Below are 19,148 nucleotides of genomic sequence, written 5' to 3' on the forward strand. Positions count from 1 at the left end.
AGAGTTTTGACTTGAGCTCTGGAAGAAAGTTCCTTGTTATTCTTTAAATGATCCTTGGGTTTACTTTAAGTAAATTGCTAAATTACACCTTCTAGGATTTCTCTCATTCAGAGTCCCCCTCCTCTTTTTCCTCCTCCTCTGCCTCTTCCTCCTGTCGTCGTCGTTGTCGTCATCATCATCATCATCATCATCATCATCATCATCATCATCATCATTTTCATCTGTGTGTGTGTGTGTGTGTGTGTGTGTGTGTGTGTGTGTGCGCGTGCGTGTGTCCATCCCACTTGTGACTATATGAAGGTTAGAGGATAACTTGTAAGAGTCTATTTTCTCTTTCTACCATATAGGGTCCCACTGAAATATCTAGTTCCCTGGTAGACGTGTTTCTGATGTGTATCACACAATCTAGGTTTTGCTTTTACTTTTGAATACAGTTTAATGTGGTGTAGACACCCAATGTTAGTTATCCTTCAGCATTTTAAATATACTATGTCCCTTGTTATTGATAACAAGAAACTTATTTTTGATACAATTTAAGTTTCTTAGCATCGATGTCATCTTTTTTGAAAGTATATTTTGATACAGAATATTTTAGTATTTTTATATATGCTTGTTTTCTTTTTTCAATACTTTGTTTTTCAAAATTTTTCGCATTTTAAAAAATTTATCAGTTTCTTGTAGCAGAGGGTGGCGTACAACTTACTATGTAGCCAAAGCTGATCTTGAATTAATGATCCTCCTGGCTTTAACTTCCAAATTCTGGGGTTACAGGTGTGTACCATAACCTGGCAGGCAAATAGGCCTTTTGTGTTTTTTCCTTTGACGTAAAGTATTGAACCCAGGGTTAGGCATGTGCTGGGCAGGCCCTCTCTACCACTGAGCTACAACCCCAGTTCTCCCATGCTACTTCAGAAGACATCATTCCTTCTGTATTTCTTCAGCACACTAAAGGCAAATTATATTAAGGTCTTTGTCAATCTGCCCTATAAAATTTCTTTAAGAGTCAATTTATGTTCCATTTATTTTTAGTATATATAAAAAATGTCTATGTTGTGAAATTTGGTTTACAGCCTATAATTAGGAACCTTTTGATTACTTTGTTACTTATTTGGATTCTATCTCTGAGGAGATGGATCAGATATTGTCCTTTTGGTCTCTCTCTTCCTAGTCCCACAGCAATATCACAGATTTAACTAACAAGTTGATAGATAGCCTGGTTCAGAGTTTTCCTGTGCTTATAGATTTTATTGTCTACAGCCCCAGCCCTGGCCCCTCTCATGGGAGAGTAGACTATTGAAATCCCCTTCCCTGTATGAGAGACTGGTTGGTTTCCCCACAGAATAAATCTGCCATGCTGTAACCTCTTTCATGTGCCAGCAGTCTCACTTCTTGTGACTCGCTGTGGTTATCTTGTTCTTCAGCTGAACTGGTTTAAGGCTTCCCAATGTATATTTTGGGTATTATGAGTAGGGGATGTTATGTCAGTGTAGGAGGATACCTTTTCAAATATAAGTCAATTGTTGTATCTAATTTAAATTTCTCAGTCAGGTAATATTTTTATAAAGAGCCCCTAAAGAACTTCTTCTTTTTTTTTTTTTTTTTTTTTTTTTTTTTCCGGGGCTGGGGACCGAACCCAGGGCCTTGCGCTTCCTAGGCAAGCGCTCTACCACTGAGCCAAATCCCCAATTCCCCTAAAGAACTTCTTAAGGAAGCTCAAGGGTGAACACATTTGTAACCACATTCATGTGGTGGAGGAGAAAAATGGGAAGTAGAGCTCTGTAACTATCCTTGATCACATAGCTTTTATGCTGCACGGACGGTGCTTGTCCACCCTGACTCCATAGTTGGTGGTCTTGACCTCTGTGTCCATACCTTCATCTGTCAGGAAACCATTTGTTCAGGTGTGTTCGTACAAGAATGATGCAAGATCAGCTCTGGAGCTTGGTATGCTAGATGTATAATGGACATGCAGTAAATGATTTCACTGTAGCAGGCAAATACATTTTCAGTACGTTTTGTTTAAGTACAGTGAATAAACTTCATATGAATAAAGCAAGTGAGAATTATGTGGTTGAATCAGATTTTCCTGACATTGGGGTGGGAGGTCTGGTCCAAGAGAGAAGCAGAGCTAGGAAGCAAGGGAATCCAAGACATAGAGTTAGGCAGCAAAGCCCAGACTGGAAACCAGCCAATTAGAGATTCCCTGAGATAAGCTGGCTTGGTGCTGGGGAATCCCAGAGTGAACAAGGACTGCGCTGAATGGCAGGAGTGGATGAGTGCCTTGAGCATTTCTCGGAGCTCCTTCCTGAGGTTCCTGGGTCCTCAGTGGGCACAGGGTGCTCTTTTGAGGATACTTTGCCAGCTGTAAACTTGTAGAACATTCTTCTGGTCCTATTTTGGAAATCCCCAAATTAATAAGGAACATTTGGTCCTTAGTATGTAATACACAAGGGAAAAAATAGGCCTGGCTAAGTGTTTACAGTTCAAATAGCCAAGAATCTAAATGAGGGAATTGTCTTTGAGACCTTGGCTAGTGTTTGTTCCCTGGTTGTCTCCTGCTTTCTGCACCCTACCCTGCAGGCGCTGCACCGTTCTTCCGAACAACCTTCAAAGTCTAGCTAGTCTAGTCTATATCCTGTTCCCTCCCTGGCACTGCCAACCCTCTGTACACCTGTGCCTAGTAATTGCTTGATACAAGCCAGAAAAGTTTATCAACTTTGATGAAGAGGAGTGTGTTTAGAGACTATAAATAGATGCTTAGGTGGAAATATGGGCTTGCGTGTGTGCCTATTTGGCGTGTGTATTGTATGCTCTTGTAGAAGCCAGCAAAAGCAAGAACCTTCTTAAAACAACATCTGTGTAGGGACTGGTGAAGTTAAAGTGCGAAGGTTATATGTGGCTGTTCAAACTGAGGAGATACTGTTACTTAGATCAAGATTTGGTAGCAGTGTAGAACAGTTGTCAGTTCATAGGGTGGTCCCTGGTTGGAAGACCTGCCTGGCTTCTGTGGCCTTCATTTGCCAGCCCAGGAAGGCCTAAGAGATGTTGTATGGAGAAGCCTCACTGTACTTGTGCCCTACACTAGTGCTTCAGTGATTTGATAGGAGCACAAAGCCCTGTCATTCCTGCATTTTGTCATTCCCTGTCACTCCGTGCAGTGGGTTTTATTGCGAGATGACACCTGCCCTAGACTGCAGCCTGTCTTTAAGCCAGTTCGTTAATGGAGCAGAAAATGCGAGAAAATGAAATTCACAGATAAATTCTACATCGAATCACTGTAAAAGTGACTTTCTTAACGTCTGTATAAACTCCAACACACACACACACACACACACACACACACACACACACACACACACACACAAAGACCTTTTGATTTATTTTTTTTAATGTTCTTGCCTACTTATTGTGAGCTAAATTGACCCATATGTAGTCTTCGTGTTTGTAATAATGAAAAGGGCTTAGAGAAGGCAGCAGTCCAGACTGTTCTGTGTTATTAGTACTTAAATAGTCACTTTGTGGGTCTGGGGTTTTTGTTTTTTGTTTTTTGGGTGTTTTTTGATAGAGAAATGGAAATTATGCCAAGTTAGCTTTATTAATGTTTATTCCCGTGTTTATATGTGACCATGTACATGTGAGTACAAGTGCCTTCAGAGGTCAGAAGAGGGTGCTGAGCCCTCTGGAGCTTGAGGATTATGAGCCACCTGACATGGGTGCTGGGAGCTGTGAAGTGCTTGTTCTTAACCACTGAGCCAGTCTTGGGTCTCTAAGTCGATCATGTTGATATAAGCTAAAGAAGTTACTAGCTGTGCTGGGAATGAAGCTCACTGGAAGGATATTTACCTGGGAGGTGGGAGGCCCAGGGCTCTTCCTCAGTACTGCCAACATAGGACATCTATCTTTAAAATGATATGGAAGAAGCACCTTTAGTCCTTACAACATAAATGAGTGTGTATGTATGTATATACATGTAAACCATCTTTAAAAGTAGAAAGAGTAATAGATCAAATTGCCGTTGTTCATTGCTTAGATCCAACAGATAACAGACTTCGCCACGTGTGCTCTGTATCTTTGCACGGCAGTTACTGAAGTAGTAAATACCTGTGGTCTGTGAGTTTTACCCGGCCTTTCTGTGTGTGTCTCTTACAATGTGCTTACTGACCTCATGTCCCAGTGCCACTGTTACAGCCTTGGTACCTGCTGTATCTGGAATACTTACACATTTTTTACATTATCTGGCAGTCTTGATTTTACATTTTCTTTGTTCTAACCAAGGTCTAAACAAGACGTTGGCGTTTGTCGATGAGCCTTTGGCCCTTAGTCTACTGATTCAGATTTTCCCTCACGTGTCCATGCCAAGGTGTAAAATCACTCATTTTAAGTAGTATTAGTTCTAATTTTTAAGTCAGTGTGAGATGTATTTTTAAATTTCAGTTACTATCTGGAATATTTAATCAGAAATGAAAGTTCACTGTTCTTCAATGGAATAAAGAAAAAAACAAATCCCAAATGTGTGTCTTAAGGTATAACTCCTGGCTTCAAATTATAGCCAGCTGTCTTTCTGATGACTTTTTCCCCTCTGTTTAAATAAAAGCATTTTTCCAACTTGATATCTGTTTATTGTACTGTGTTAATTTCAGATAAGCAGGACCTGGTCTTTAATTTCTACTTGGGAAGGCTGAGTCATGGGATTGCCAAATTCCAGGCTTGAGTGGGCAACTTATTGAGACCTTTTCTCAAAATAAGAACTGGAAAGGACTAGGAATCTAGCTCAGCAGGAGAGCCTTTGCCTGTGGGTTAAAGCCCACGTCTCAGCTCTAGCATTGCATCCCTTAAGTCAGGGTGCCTTCTTCCTAGTGGCTGTTTGCCTGCTGTTGAGTATGCTGCCTCTTCAGCTAATGCTAATACAGTAGGCAAAAGTCTTCTGATGGGCCAGTGTGATGGTCAGCCCCTAGAGGAGTTTAAACATAGACCTGAAAACTGATCCTCAGATCCCTCAAGGTAGCAGGAGAGAAGGGACTCCTGAGAGTTGTCCTCTCACCGCTCTGCAAGGCATTCCTGCATGTTTGTGTATGCATAAGCACTGCACGCACACACACACACACACACACACACACACACACACACACACTTTTAAGAGCATCGTTTGATAGTGTTGAGATAAACTTTTAACATGTACTGCCTCTTCACAGATAAATGTCATTCTTAATATTCTACAGATTTTAAAAATTATTTGTGAGGAGCAACATTTTAAGTCTGATACAAATAATTATTAAAATATAAGTTTAAATGTATTTACTTTGTGTGCAGTCTCTATAAGTAAGAAACAAATTACAGAAAACTGTATATGATGTTTTTGTTGGAACTTTTGAATCTTATAGTCTGGAATATCTTTAAGAGTTCAGTAAGTTTTCTTCAACCATTGTGAGCATGGAGGCAAGCCTGTGTGTTCAAGCTTATTTGTAGGTAAGGTCATGCTTTACACACAGTTATTGTAGTAGGAGAACCTTTTAATAACTTCAAGTCCCGAGACACAGATGAAGAGGTGTCTTAGGAACTTTCTTGTTGCTGTGATTGAAATATCCTGTAAAAAACTGCCTAAGGGAGATGGGGCCTGTTGTGGTTCATGGACACAGATGTTGTGACAGGAAACACCAGGCACCAGGGACTGCCAGTACCTGCATCCGTAGGCAGGAAGGAGGCAGAAGAAAGAGAGGGATGGATGTCTGTGCTGAACTCACTCTCTCCTTCTTACGTAGGCCACTCACAGTTGATGGATCTTCTCACCTCAGTAAGGCCATCCCTCACAGGCATGCCCAGAAGTGAGTCAGTCTCAGGTGATTCAAGGTTTCATCAGGCTGACAGTGAGACTAACACATAATAGATGGGCAGAAGTCCTGTAATAGGTTGAAGTAAGACACTTTTTAGTTTTAGTCTTCTCAATAGAAAATGTTTATTCTCTCTAGCAGTGTTAATGTATATCATTAGTGTGCACTTTTACCTTTTAGTACCTGATGATTCCAACATTTGCTCTCCTGTACCTTTTAGGTGCTCTAATGTGAGTCTGCAAAAGCTGCCGGAGCAGTGGTTGTGGAGCGTTTTGGAGGAAATTAAAAGCAGTGATCCCTCATCCAAACTCTGTGCTACAAGGCGTAGTGCTGGAATTCCTTTCTACATACAGGTACTCTTCTAAGAACAGGCACTGGTCTCTTTGTGCTTTGATACTGTATTTGTCTTCTTAACGTGTGAGTAAACATATTTAGATGTCAGTTCCATGGCATTTGTGACTTCGTTATTTTTATTTTTTACTTTATGTGTGTATATAGGCATATACATGCTATGGTACCCATAAAGATCAGAGGACAGCTCTCTGGAGTTGGTTCTCTCCTGCCATCATACAGATCCCAGGGATTGCACTTGTGTTGTTAACATTTGGTGGGAAGCACCGTTTCTGGCTGTGGCATACTCTGTCTCCTGTGTGACTTTGTTTTAATGTATGAGCAGTCTGTTCTGGGTCAGAAGATCAGCCTTGTAATGTAAAAGAAGGTGGTATAGATTTCCATCTGTGTATTTACTGGTCAGAAATCACTGTGGGAGCAATGATTGCTTACTTTTAGGAACTATCCATATTTGAGTCCTTCTGTTAAATGTCCATCATAAAAGATCAATCTTACTTTGTTTGTTTGGTTTTGGTTTGCTTTGGTTTTTTGAGACAGAATTTCTCTGTGTAGCCCTGGTCATCCTGGAACTTACTTTGTTTTTGTTTTTTTAATTTTTAATTAATTTATTCATTTTTACACTCCAGATTTTATTGCCCTCTTGGTCCACCCCTGACTTTTTTCACATCCCATACCGCCCCACCCACCCACCCACCCCCACCACCCACCCACCCTCACCCCCACCCCCCATCTCCACAAGGATGTCCCCATCCTACCCACCCCACCAGACCTCTAAACTTCCTGGGGCCTCCAGTCTCTTTAGAGTTAGGTGCATCTTCTCTGACTGAGCTCAGATCCTGCAATCCTCTGCTGTATATGTGTTGGGGGCCTCACCTCAGCTGGTGTATGCTGCCTGGTTGGTGGCTCAGTGTCTGAGAGATCTCAAGGGTCCAGGTGAATTGAGACTGCTGGTCCTCCTACAGGGTTGCCCTCCTCCTCAGCTTCCTCTGGCTTTTCCCTAATTTAACCACAGGGGTCAGCAGCTTCTGTCCATTGGTTGGGTGCACATATCTGCATCTGGCTCTGTAAGCTGCTTGGTGGGTCTTGTGGAGAGCAGTCATGATAGGTCCCTTTTGTGAGTGCTCCATAGCCTCAGTAATGGTGTCATGTCCTGGGGCCTCCCCTTGAGCTGCATCCCACTTTGGGCCTGTCGCTGGACCTTCTTTTCCTCAGGCTCTTCTCCATTTCCATCCCTGCATTTCTTTCAGACAGGAAGAATTGTGGGTCACAGCGTTGACTGTGGGAGAGCAACCCCATCACTCACTTGATGCCCTGTCTTTCTGCTGGAGGTGGGTTCAATAAGTTTCCTCTCCTGTAGGGCATTTCATCTAGGGTCCCTGCCCTTTGGGTCCTTAGGATCTCTCATTTCCCAAGTTTCTGGTACATTCTAGAGCATCCTCCCAACTTTTCTTTTTTGGCTGATATCCACTTATTAGTGAGAACATACCTTGCACATCCTTTTGGGTCTGAGTTACCTCACTCAGGATGATATTTTCTAGGTCCATCCATTTGCCTGTAAAACTCAGGATGTCCTGGTTCTTAATAGCTGAGTAGTATTCCATTGTGTAAATGAACCACATTTTCTGTATCCATTCTTCTGTCATGAGACATCTGGGTGGTTTCCAGCTTCTGGCTATCACAATTAGGCTGCTATGAACATTGTGGAACATATGCCTCTATGGCATGGTGGGGCACCTGTTGGATATATTCCCAAGAGTGGTATTGCTGGGTCTTTAGGTAGTCTATTTCCAATTTTCTGAGGAACCTCCAAATTGATTTCCAGAGTGGTTGTACCAGTTTGCAGTCCCACCAGCAATGGAGGAGTGTTCTTCTTTCTCCACATCCTCTCCAACATGTGTTGTCCCCTGAGGTTTTGATCTTAGGATCTTAGCCATTCTGACTGGTGTAAGGTAGAATCTCAGGGTTGTTTTGATTTGCTTTTCTCTAATCACTAAGGACTTTGAACATTTCTTATTTTGATGTCTACCCCCCCCTCCCCGCCCCCCGAGCTGAGGACCAAACCCAGGACCTTGCACTTGCTAGGCAAGTGCTCTATTGCTGAGCTAAATCCCTAACCCCTGAACATTTCTTTAGGTGATTCTCAGCCATTCGAGATTCCTCTGTTGTGAATTCCCAGTTTAGTTCTATACCCCATTTTTTGATTGGGTTGTTTTGTTTTTTTGGTGATTAGCTTCTTGAGTTCTTTATATATTTTGGATATTAGCCCTCTATTGGATGTGGGGTTAGTGAGTTTTTTCCCCCCATCTGTAGGATGCTGATTTGTCTTACCAACTATGTCCTGTGCCTTATAGAAGATTTTCAGTTTCATGAGGTCCCATTTATCAATTCCTGATCTTAGAACATGAGCCATTGGATTTTTGTTTAGGAAATTTCCCCCTGTGTCAATGAGTTCAAGGCTTTTCCCCACTTTCTCTTTTATTAGATTCAGTGTATCTGGTTTTATGTCGAGGTCCTTGATCCACTTAGACTTGAGTTTTGTGCATGGTGACAAATATGGGTCTATTTTCATTTTTCTACATACAGACAGCCAGTTAGACCAGCACCGTTTATTGAGGATGCTTTCTTTTTCCACTGTATATTTTTAGCTTCTTTGTCAAAGATCAAGTGTACGTGTGTGTGATTTTATTTCTGGGTCTTCAATTTTATTCCATTGACCAACTTGTCTGTCTCTGTACCAATACCATGCAGTTTTTATCATTATTCCCCTGCAGTAGAGCTTGAGGTCAGGGATGGTGATTTCCCCCAGTCGTTCTTTTATTGTTAAGAATTGTTTTTACTATTCTGGGTTTTTTGCCTTTCCAGATGAACTTGAGAATTGCTCTTTCCATGTCTTTGAAGAGTTGTGTTGGGATTTTGATGGGAATTGCATTGAATCTGTAGATTGCCTTCGGTAGGATGGTTATTTTTACTGTGTTAATTCTGCCAACCCATGAGCATGGGAAAATCTCTTCATTTTCTGAGATCTTCAATTTCTTTCTTGAGAGACTTGAAGATCTTATCATAAAGATCTTTCACTTGTTTGGTTAGAGTTACCCCAAGATATTTTATATCATCTGTGGCTATTGTGAAGGGAGTTGTTTCCTAATTTTTTTCTCACCCTGTTTATCATTTATACAAAGGAAGGCTACTGATTTATTTGAGATAATTTTATATCCAGCCACTTTGCTGAAGTTGTTTATCAGCTAGAGAAGTTCTCTGGTAGAATTTTTGGGGTCACTTATGTATCCTATCATCATGCAAATAGTGATACCTTTAATTTTTCTTTGCTAATTTGTATCCCCTTGACCTCTTTTTGTTGTCTTATTGTTCTAGCTGGCACTTTGAGTACTATATTGAATAGATATGGGGAGAGTGGGCATCCTTGTCTCTGATTTTAATGGGATTGCTTCAAGTATCTCTCCATTTAATTTGAGATTGGCTGTTGGTTTGCAGTAAATTGCTTTTATTATGTTTAGGTATGGGCCTTGAATTCCTGATCTCTCTAATACTTTTAACATGAAGGAATGTTGTATTTTGTCATATGCTTTTTCTGCATCTAAGGAGATGATCATATGATTTTTTTTCTTTGAGATTGTTTATATGGTGGATTATGTTAATGGATTTTCATATATTGAACCAACCTTGCATCCCTGGGATGAAGCCTAGTTGATCGTGGTGAATGATGGTTTTGATGTGTTCTTGGATTCAGTTTGCAAGAATTTTATTAAGTATTTTTGTATCGATATTCATAAGCAAGATTGGTCTGAAGTTCTCTTTTTTGGTAGGGTCCTTGTATGGTTTAGGTATCAGAGTAATTGTGGCTTCATAGAATGAATTAGGTAGTCCTTAAACTCACTTTGTAGACCAGGCTGGCCTCAAATTCAAGAGATTCATTTCCTCTGCCTCCTGAGTGCAGGTAATAAAGGAGTGTGCCTCTACCATACAGCCTAAAAAAAAAAATGACAATCTTAATAGTAGCTCTCAGTCAGTGTGTCTGTGTCACAGCTATTCCATCATTTAATTCCTGCCTAAACCTTATGAGATAGGTACAGCTATCATATAAAGATATCGTGTATGAGATTCGGAACGAGACTTGCCAAAGGCCACAAGCTTGCTAAGACTTAAGTGGAGTCCATCTGACCCCTGACCACATCTTCATGTGAGACTAAATGTGAATACAGCTCCTAAACACAGGTGGAAACATGCTCGATCTCTTGTTTTCTGAAGTAATTGCACCTCACAGGATAGAGTAGAAACTGTCACTTTCATTACCCAGAAGAATAAACTCCGGTGCACTCACAGCACTAAGTCAGATTCTATTCTTGCTTATAGTGAGACAAAAGCCACAAAGTGGGTGGTGTAATAAGTGCCGTGGAGGTAAAGTAGGCCTCTTTAGTACCCCTTAGTGTTTTCTTCCTGTTTTCTTTCTTGTAGTCACAGTCTCTTCGTGATCTTTTGATGCCCAGTTGCAGAAGTAACTGAGAGCACTAGGTGGGCCTGAGGAATGAGCCGTGCTACTTTGGTTGAGTGTGGTTTAGTTTTCTATCTGCAGTTCCTGCAGACCTGCTGTGCTCATGTGGCCTTCTTTTCTGAGGACAGATGTCAGGCAACTGAATGTCCTGCCCAATATTTGTGCTATGTGCTTATCCCTGCTGAGATAGTTACCTTGGGCTACCCAGGGGCCATAGTTATGGAGTGATCAGCAAGTCCACTTTCTAAGCTCAGCAGGGCCAAGGTGAGTCAAGTCATGTTTCTGGGAACAACACCTCTCAGTCATTGAATAGCTTTCTTATTTTATATCTTAGTGGAATAAAGTCTTAATTATTAGAAAAATCTGTGCAAAAGGATCCTACTTTTCTTAACATGACTTACAAATGAACATTAAAGTTAGCTGTGGCAAAAGAAAAATTACCATTTTAGTGAAGAAGTTTCCCCTTTTTGTAAACAGACAAAATTATTTTGAACATTCATAGAACATGTTTTCTGAGCATAAGTATGATGAATTTATTTTAAGTCTGTTTACAAGTTTGTCTTGTATATTCTTACTGCATAGCTTGTCATTGATATAGAAGATGCAAAATAGTTGTGAACTTTGGCTGTAGAAGCCAGAAGCAACATTTTACTAGACATATATGTGAAGGAAGAGAGTCCAAGAATGTGACTGAAGTGGTTTTTCTTTTACAGCTTTGTTGAGATATAATTCACCTGTGGACAGTTCATGCATTTAATGCATGCAACATATTTATTTTCAGTATCTTCTCAGAGCTCAAGAACCATTAGCACAATCTAATTTTGAAATATCTCCCAACAACCACCCGTTAGCAGTGACTCCCTATGCCACCCCACCTCCCATCCTAGGCGACCTGCTAATCTTTCTGTCTCTGGGGATTTGTCTGTTCTGGACATTTCACGTAAATGGAATCATAGTGTTCAGCCTTTTGTGTCTGGCTTCTTTCACTGGTGGCAGTGTATGTTCATAGTTCCTTCATGTTGTCACATATGTTAGTACTTCGTAAATAAAAGTTTATTACTTTGCCTCAAGTGGGTGGATCGCCCATTATTATGTTTATGGTATGCTAGTCACACAGTAAACAGACACTCCTTTGAAACCTGAGTGCACCATCCCTTTGGAGTTTGTAATGTTTCTTTTGTCCTGTGATGTTTAAAATGCTGTGGTGTGATTAGACTTAGACTTTCAGTAGACTCTTATGTGAAGAATTAAATTGTTGATCAGTTTCTTGAGGGCCTATAAACTTTTAGACAAAATCTAATTCAGTATATTTTTGTCATTATTTAAATAAAGAAAAATTTCTTATTTGATCAGTTTGCCTGCAAAAGGGCCTTGCTCATTGTATCTGATGTTTTACCTAATTTTGGTCCTTACAAAATGGTCATCAGAACCATTCACTCATTGGCTGCTTATTATTATAATTAACCAACAAACAGAAGGGCTGTGGAGTTGACTGACATGAGCTCACCTTAGCCTAATTTTATCCAGAACGGGCTGGAGAAGCTAAGCCGCCTGGTTGAAGCAGCCTGCCTTAACTCACTTAGGACTTCAGTAGTCTGGTTGTTTTCAATAGACGGGATTGAAATTTGGGGATTGATTTGGAAATCAACAGATAGGTGTGTGCAAAATAAAAGCCCCTTGATTTGGGGATTTTTTTCCCCCATAGGCATTGTTGGCATCTGAACCAAAGAAGGGTAGAATGGACTTGTTGAGAGTAACAATGAGGGAGCTGATCTCCTTGGCTTTGTCTGCAGATGACTCAAAGGGCAGAGTTCCCCAGGTAAGTCTCTCCTCTGCCCTTATTTCTTTAAAGTACCTACTGGAGATACAGCTCTCCTAAAGACAGGTTCCTGGGATGTGCTTATGAGGGTTGGCTTTTCTTTTCCTCTCTGAGTAAACGTGCTGTGGTTGCTTTGTGGTGATGGAAGTGGACAGCTTTAAAGCTGTTGAAAACATTCATCCGACAAGAGATTCCACAGTGTCACTAGTGTGCCTAAAGATATGGAAATGAATATGAAGTCGCGCTTGAATTTTGTGTGTGCTTTTTTTAATTAATGTACATTTTGTAGTTGAACAATTGAATTTTTCTTTAAAATGTAATGTAGAAATTTTACTATTTACTATTTTAATTTTAAGTAATATTTTAATTCCTTATCATGACTGTGTATATGCGATTGGGTCAAACACGCCTCACAACTATTCTCCACCACGAGATAGAAAATAGTGTGTGCGCCTTGTCATCCCTGGTAAGAGCCTTTCAGTAGGGCGCTCCTATCTCTGTGGGAGGTCTGTGCCCAGCGAGGGAACAGACATATAATTATAGAAAAGAGAAGTACGTTTATATGATTTTAAGTCTTAGGTGCTGTCAGGTGCCATGGCTATCATGTGGGCTGGCTATGAGAAAGTCTGGTGTTCCTTAAAGTGTACATAGCGGCCAAGTACTGTAACACAATTCTTTGGAAAATAGAACTTTGGGAAAAGTTAACTAACATGTTATTAATCATTTTTTTCTAAATTTATTTATTTTATTGAATATTTTATGTATTTACATTTCAAATGTTATCCCCTTTCCTTCCTCTCCCATATCCCCTCCCCTTGCTTCTATGAAGATGCTCCCCCTCCTACCCACCCACTCCCACCTTAACACCCTGGCATTCCCCTGCACTGGGGTTTTTGCCTTCACAGGACCAAGGGCTTCTCCTCCCATTGATGCCAGACAATGCCATCCTCTGCTACATATGCAGCTGGAGCCATGGGTCCTCCATGTGTATCTTTGGTTGGTGGTTTACTGTCCAGGAACCCCGGGGTGGGGGGGTCTGGTAGGTTGATATTGTTGTTCAAAAACATATCAAGATACTTTTCATTGAAATGTGGAAACTATAACTGCTTATATTTTCTTGGATGGCCACTTTGAGGAACATTGACAAACAATGAAGTTCTTTGGCATCTATAAGTTCTATTGCTTATTTGTAACTTCTTTCTTTCTTCCTTGTTAGGGTTATGAGAAACCTGATTTTAAAAGTCAGCTTCTGTTCTTGGGATGTAGCTCTGTGATCCAACCTTTACTAGTGCAAGGCCAGAGTCCCCTTTACCAGTGCGCACAAGGCCAGAGTCCCCTTTACCAGTGCGCTCAAGGCCAGAGTCCCCTTTACCAGTGCGCTCAAGGCCAGAGTCCCCTTTACCAGTGCGCGCAAGGCCAGAGTCCCCTTTACTAGTGCGCGCAAGGCCAGAGTCTGGTCTCCATTGCCACGGAGGCTTCATTAGCTCTTAACTGGGATTCTGCTGTCTAAAAACAATTTAAACTTTATTTCCCTTTTGTTTTGAGTATTGTTTTACTGTCATGTTAAGTGGATATGTAGCATTCTTTTTTTAAAATTATTTTTAAATATGACCATTGAAGATGTACAATTAAAGTACATGTTTCTTAAGATTCATTTGGTACATTGTGTAGTGTCAATGTATAGAAGACTTTGTAGTATTCAACTATAAATATTTAAAATGTTTGAATATTGCTTAATAGTTTTAATAATTATTTATTTTATGTGTATATATGCTTTGACTGCCTATATGTATATGTACTATGTATGTGCCTGGTTTTTATGGAACTCAGAACAGGTTGTCAAATCCCATGGAACTAGAATTATACAAGTTGTTACTGGAGTTGTGAGCCACCTTGTGGATACTGAACCTGGTTCTTCTGTAAGAGCAGCCAGTGCTCTTAACCTCTGAGCCATCTCTCCAGTCCCTTGACCAGCATTTTAAAATATGTTTATTTCAGCCAGGTGGTGCACCCTTTCAATCCCCACACTAGGGAAGCAGGTGGATCTCTCTAAATTTGAGACTAGCCTGGTCAATAGACTGAGTTCTAGGGCAGCCAGAGCTGTGCAACAAAACCCTGTATTGGGAGAAAAACAAAAAACAAAATAAAATGCATTTATGTTAAAAAGTATTAAAACAGTATTTCTCCACAATTCTTCTGTTATCAGGACATAATCTACAAGACAGCAATAGTTGATATTTATTGAGATTCTGTTTGTGGCTGGGTTTAGGATCAGTTTTAAAAATTAAGTGTCCATTTGTCTTTGGAAAGAACCTGCTGTTCTTATGTATTGGGTACAGAATTGTACGTTTGTTTGACGGATGAAGCTTTTTGGTTGTGTTGTTCCTTACATAGATTTTCAGTTCTTAAGTGTATTTTCTTTTTTTTTTTTTTCTTTTTTTTTTTTTGGTTCTTTTTTTTCGGAGCTGGGGACCGAACCCAGGGCCTTGCACTTCCTAGGCAAGCGCTCTACCGCTGAGCTAAATCCCCAACCCCAGTTAAGTGTATTTTCTTAAATGTACAATTTTATTTACACTCTGGTAATTTGTGTACATATTTAGAATTACCATAATTTTAAATCCACCACTGATTTTTGAACTTTTCATTCTAGGTTCATGCTTTAAATATCCTCAGAGCCTTGTTCAGAGATACACGTCTGGGAGAAAACATTATTCCTTATGTTGCTGGTGGAGCTAAGGCTGCAATTCTGGGCTTTACATCACCTGTCTGGGCAGTGAGTGTTCTTGCCATGTGTCCCCATTGAGTTAATTATGCTTTTGAGTAATAGGTTTTTATAAGCTTTTGGATCAGACTACATTTTACTCCTTTATGGTTCTGTTTCATCTCCTTTGTTGGCTTCTAATTGATCATGATTTTATTTTGTGGTTTCTTTGCATTTGTGTGTCTTCAATGTATGCCACATAAAGTGTGAGGACTGGCCCTGCTGCACACTCTGCACCGTATGACACAGTGAGTTGACACTAGGCTGTTCCTTCTTCAGTTCCATTCCCGTTCTTTGCTTCACCCTTCAGCCATCTGTAAGTGCACACAGCCCAGTGGCACCGAGCACAGAGGTGCCAGCTCGGTTGCCGTCTCCTGGACTTCTCCTCAGACAGAAGGCTTGCATCACTGTCCCCTGACTCCTCGTCTTTCCTTCTTTCCTTCCATGTGCGCCTGCCACGCCTTCTCTCTGACTCTGCCTGCCCTGACACATCGAATAAGTGCAGTCAGATAGCACATGTCCCTCTGTGTTTGTGTGCTGTAGCACGGACCAAAATTTCTCTGCCTTCTAAGGCTGAATGATATTCTGGTGTGCCAATATACTGTTTTTCCCTATTCTGTTGATAAGATGATAGACATTGAGATTGTTTTCAAATTTTTAAGTGCGAATGATGAAGCAATAAATAACAGTTATCTGAATCCCTGCTCTCAGTTTGTTTGGGTGTAGCCTGTGGTAATCCTGCTTCACGTTTTAGGAACCTGTTTCAGAGCCATTGGCATGCACATCAACCGTGCAACAAAGCTTCAGTCCCTATCAGCATCAGTACTTACTACCTCTCTTTCTTTCCATGAAAGCTCGTTCTAAGGAGTGTGAAGTAGTATTCCGTTCTGGTTTTAAAAGAAATCTTCAGACTCTTTTTTTGTTTGTTTCTCTTATGTGAATGAGTGTTCTGTGCTTGCACGTATATATGGGTACCACATAATATGCTTAGTGCCTGTGGAGGTCAAAAGAGGGCATTGGATCTCCCAGAAGTGGAGATACAGATGATCGTGAGCCATCATGTGGGAGTGGGGAACCATACCCTGTTCCTCTGTCAGAAAAGCAAAGCTCTTAACTACTGAGCCATCTCTCTAGTCCCTCCCATCCTGGTTTTGATTTGTATTTTCAAAATGGTTAGCAATAATGATCTGGAAGCAAAACAACTCCTAATATCTTAATCCGTTTTTCAGAATCTGAATTCCTTTATCCAAAGCGTGGTGTTGTGCCTTTAGTACTAGAGTCTTCCCTTCTAGTCCTGGTAGGCAACCAAGAACAATGGCACAAACCTTTGTTGTCTTGGGGACTTCTGTGGCCCTTCTGACCAAATAGCACATAGATATCCTATTCCTTCTGGCACTGAGAGTTTAATAAATCCTGACTTTTGGGGGAAGCAGGGTACCAGTGCTCAAAATCCTTTAAAAATTATTTTTATATTTTAAAAGTTAGCTTATAAAATGGTGGGTTTCCATAAAGGTTTTTCATACATCTTTGGTTTTGGGTAAGTCACCCTCCACCTTCTTTCCCCTGTTTCTCTCCACCGTCTATGTAGTGTGAAAATGAAAAGTCCCCCATAGGCTCATGTGTTTGAATATTTGGGTCTCCACAGAGTGTCGCTGTTTGGGAAGGTTGTGAAACTTTACAGCCTTTAAATGTGATCACTGAGAGAGGTCTTGAAGCTTTATAGCCTTGCCCTATTTCCTGTTCATTCTCTGCTCCCTGATGATGTATACAGTGTGACAGGCCAGTTTCCTAGTCCTGTCACCTGCCTTCTGTACCATGGCAACTGTAGCCCAGAATAAACTCTTCCTTCCTGTATAACTAATATAACCTCTGTTTAATACCATGTTCACATGACCAAGGTATGGCAGGTTCATATCATTAATCCCAGTCCCTGAGAAACTGAAACAAGGGGACAGCTTGGGCCACATAGCAAGATCTGTCTTACCTTAAAAACAAAACACAACAAAAATAACAGCTGGGGTCATGGGTCAGTGATAGGATACTTGCCTAGCATGGGCCAGGCCCTGGGTTTTAAATAAAGATTGTTTAAAGCTCAGTAAGAAAAAGACACCCCAATTAAAAGGTACATTCATTTTTCCACAGATGGACACATGGGAAAGTATTTAATAGCATTTTGTCATTAGGGAGATAAAAATCAAAACCATCCATTAGAATTTTAAAACAGTAACAACAAAATAACAAATATTCAGGTAATCAACCTCTGACCTGACACAGAGGCAGTACTGGTTATAGAACTGTCGGGTGATGGATGGATGGCGTACTGGTTGGGGACATTAGGCACTGCTGTAACAAGGGCTCTGTTATTTGCTGACTATTGAGTGTAGATTTCTGTCTAGTTTGGGGACTATACTGTGGATGGTGCTTATATATCCATAAAGTCCATGTTCATGATGATTGTGGATGAATTGGCAATTCACGCTTCTAGAGTAGAGGTGATAGTGGGTGGCCATTAGGACAGATGTGATCTACTGCTGTGTTTTATTTGGCTTACAAGATGGTGCCTCACTTTCCTTTAATTTGTTGCCAGCATTTCCAAATAGTGAGATTTCACATAAAAGTCGGGGTTTCTGGCTTCCCTTGAAAAACACAGAAGATCTGGCAACCCTGGTCTTCTATTCCCTGGGGGCCACTCGTCAGCCTGAGCTGGATATTAACTGGCCTAGACACAGTGCTCTGTCACCTCTGTTATCCCCACTCTGGACAGCTGAGCTCTTACTGCAGTGGCTTCAGAAAGCTGCTTTCTAATTTTAATGTTTTCACTGTTATCTTCTTCAAAAAATGTATTGCACTTTTGTATGCAATTATGTATGTATTGCATACATAATTGTCCAGCTCACGTGTGGCAGTCAGTCACATTATAATTGTTTAGAGCCTATTAAAAACAGAACAAAACAAAAATGTAATAGCTGGAGTCATAGGTCAGTGATAGGATACTTGCCTAGCATGGGCCAGGCCCTGGGTTTTAAATAAAGATTGTTCAAAGCTCAGTAAGAAAAAGACACCCCAATTAACAGGTACATCCATTTCTTCACAGAAGGTATTAAAGTGAGCAGAGGACATGTGGGCATGTTTAACACATTCCCTTCCACCGCGTAGGCCCAGGTACCGAGCTTGTGTCATCAGGGTTAGCAGCAGCCATTGTGCTGGCTCAGTCTTAGTTTTGACAGTGTCTCAGCTTATCACATTGTTTTCTAGAAGTATACACATATATGATGAAACAGTTGGTATTAGAAAAATCTATGTTGTATGCATGTGACTGGATTTGCACAGCTGGTTCAGTTGAAGAGGAAGTCATTTGATGAATTATCAGAAAGGGTTTTTTTGTCCTCCGTTGCCTTTTTTATGCACACAAACCTTATTTTCTTTAGCTGCACCCAGTTAGGTTATGATTTTGAATATTTACTTTAAACATTTTAAATGGGTTTCATGTCATAACTATTTTTTAACTTTTACTTTCTGTTTATTTTTACATTAGGTGAGAAATTCATCCACACTTCTCTTTAGTTCCTTGATCACAAGAGTTTTTGGAGTTAAGAGGGGAAAGGATGAACTTTCCAAAACAAATAGGTAAGCTCAGTCCAACTTCCCCTTTACCCAGACTGCCCAAGCTAAAATCACTGCTGATTCACAGTTCATCAGTGATCTAACAGTGTAAAAACGCTACAGTCAGCTAAACCGTGCCGCACGCCCACGTCTAAGTCCTTGGGCAGATAAGCCGTGGAATGAGCAGGTCTTGGAACACAGCAGGAGCAGGGCAGGGCTGCAGGGCAGTAGTGCAGGCTGACCAACTCCGGGTACATAAGAAAGTCTTCTGTGGAT

At 40.7% G+C, this 19,148-nt stretch overlaps 1 protein-coding gene across 1 annotated transcript in view; it reads left to right on the forward strand.

Annotated features, from left to right (window-relative positions):
* The window catches only part of Thada (THADA armadillo repeat containing), a 307,293-nt gene that overhangs the window by 68,475 nt on the left and 219,670 nt on the right, over positions 1-19,148 (forward strand). Inside the window, exons 22-25 of the mRNA XM_032908756.1 lie at positions 6,049-6,181; positions 12,395-12,508; positions 15,159-15,281; positions 18,805-18,896. Of these exons, the coding sequence (XP_032764647.1) occupies positions 6,049-6,181; positions 12,395-12,508; positions 15,159-15,281; positions 18,805-18,896 (462 nt within the window). The remainder of the gene's footprint in view (positions 1-6,048; positions 6,182-12,394; positions 12,509-15,158; positions 15,282-18,804; positions 18,897-19,148) is intronic.

Source organism: Rattus rattus, chromosome 7 (assembly GCF_011064425.1).
Source record: "Rattus rattus isolate New Zealand chromosome 7, Rrattus_CSIRO_v1, whole genome shotgun sequence".
Lineage (NCBI taxonomy): Eukaryota > Metazoa > Chordata > Mammalia > Rodentia > Muridae > Rattus > Rattus rattus.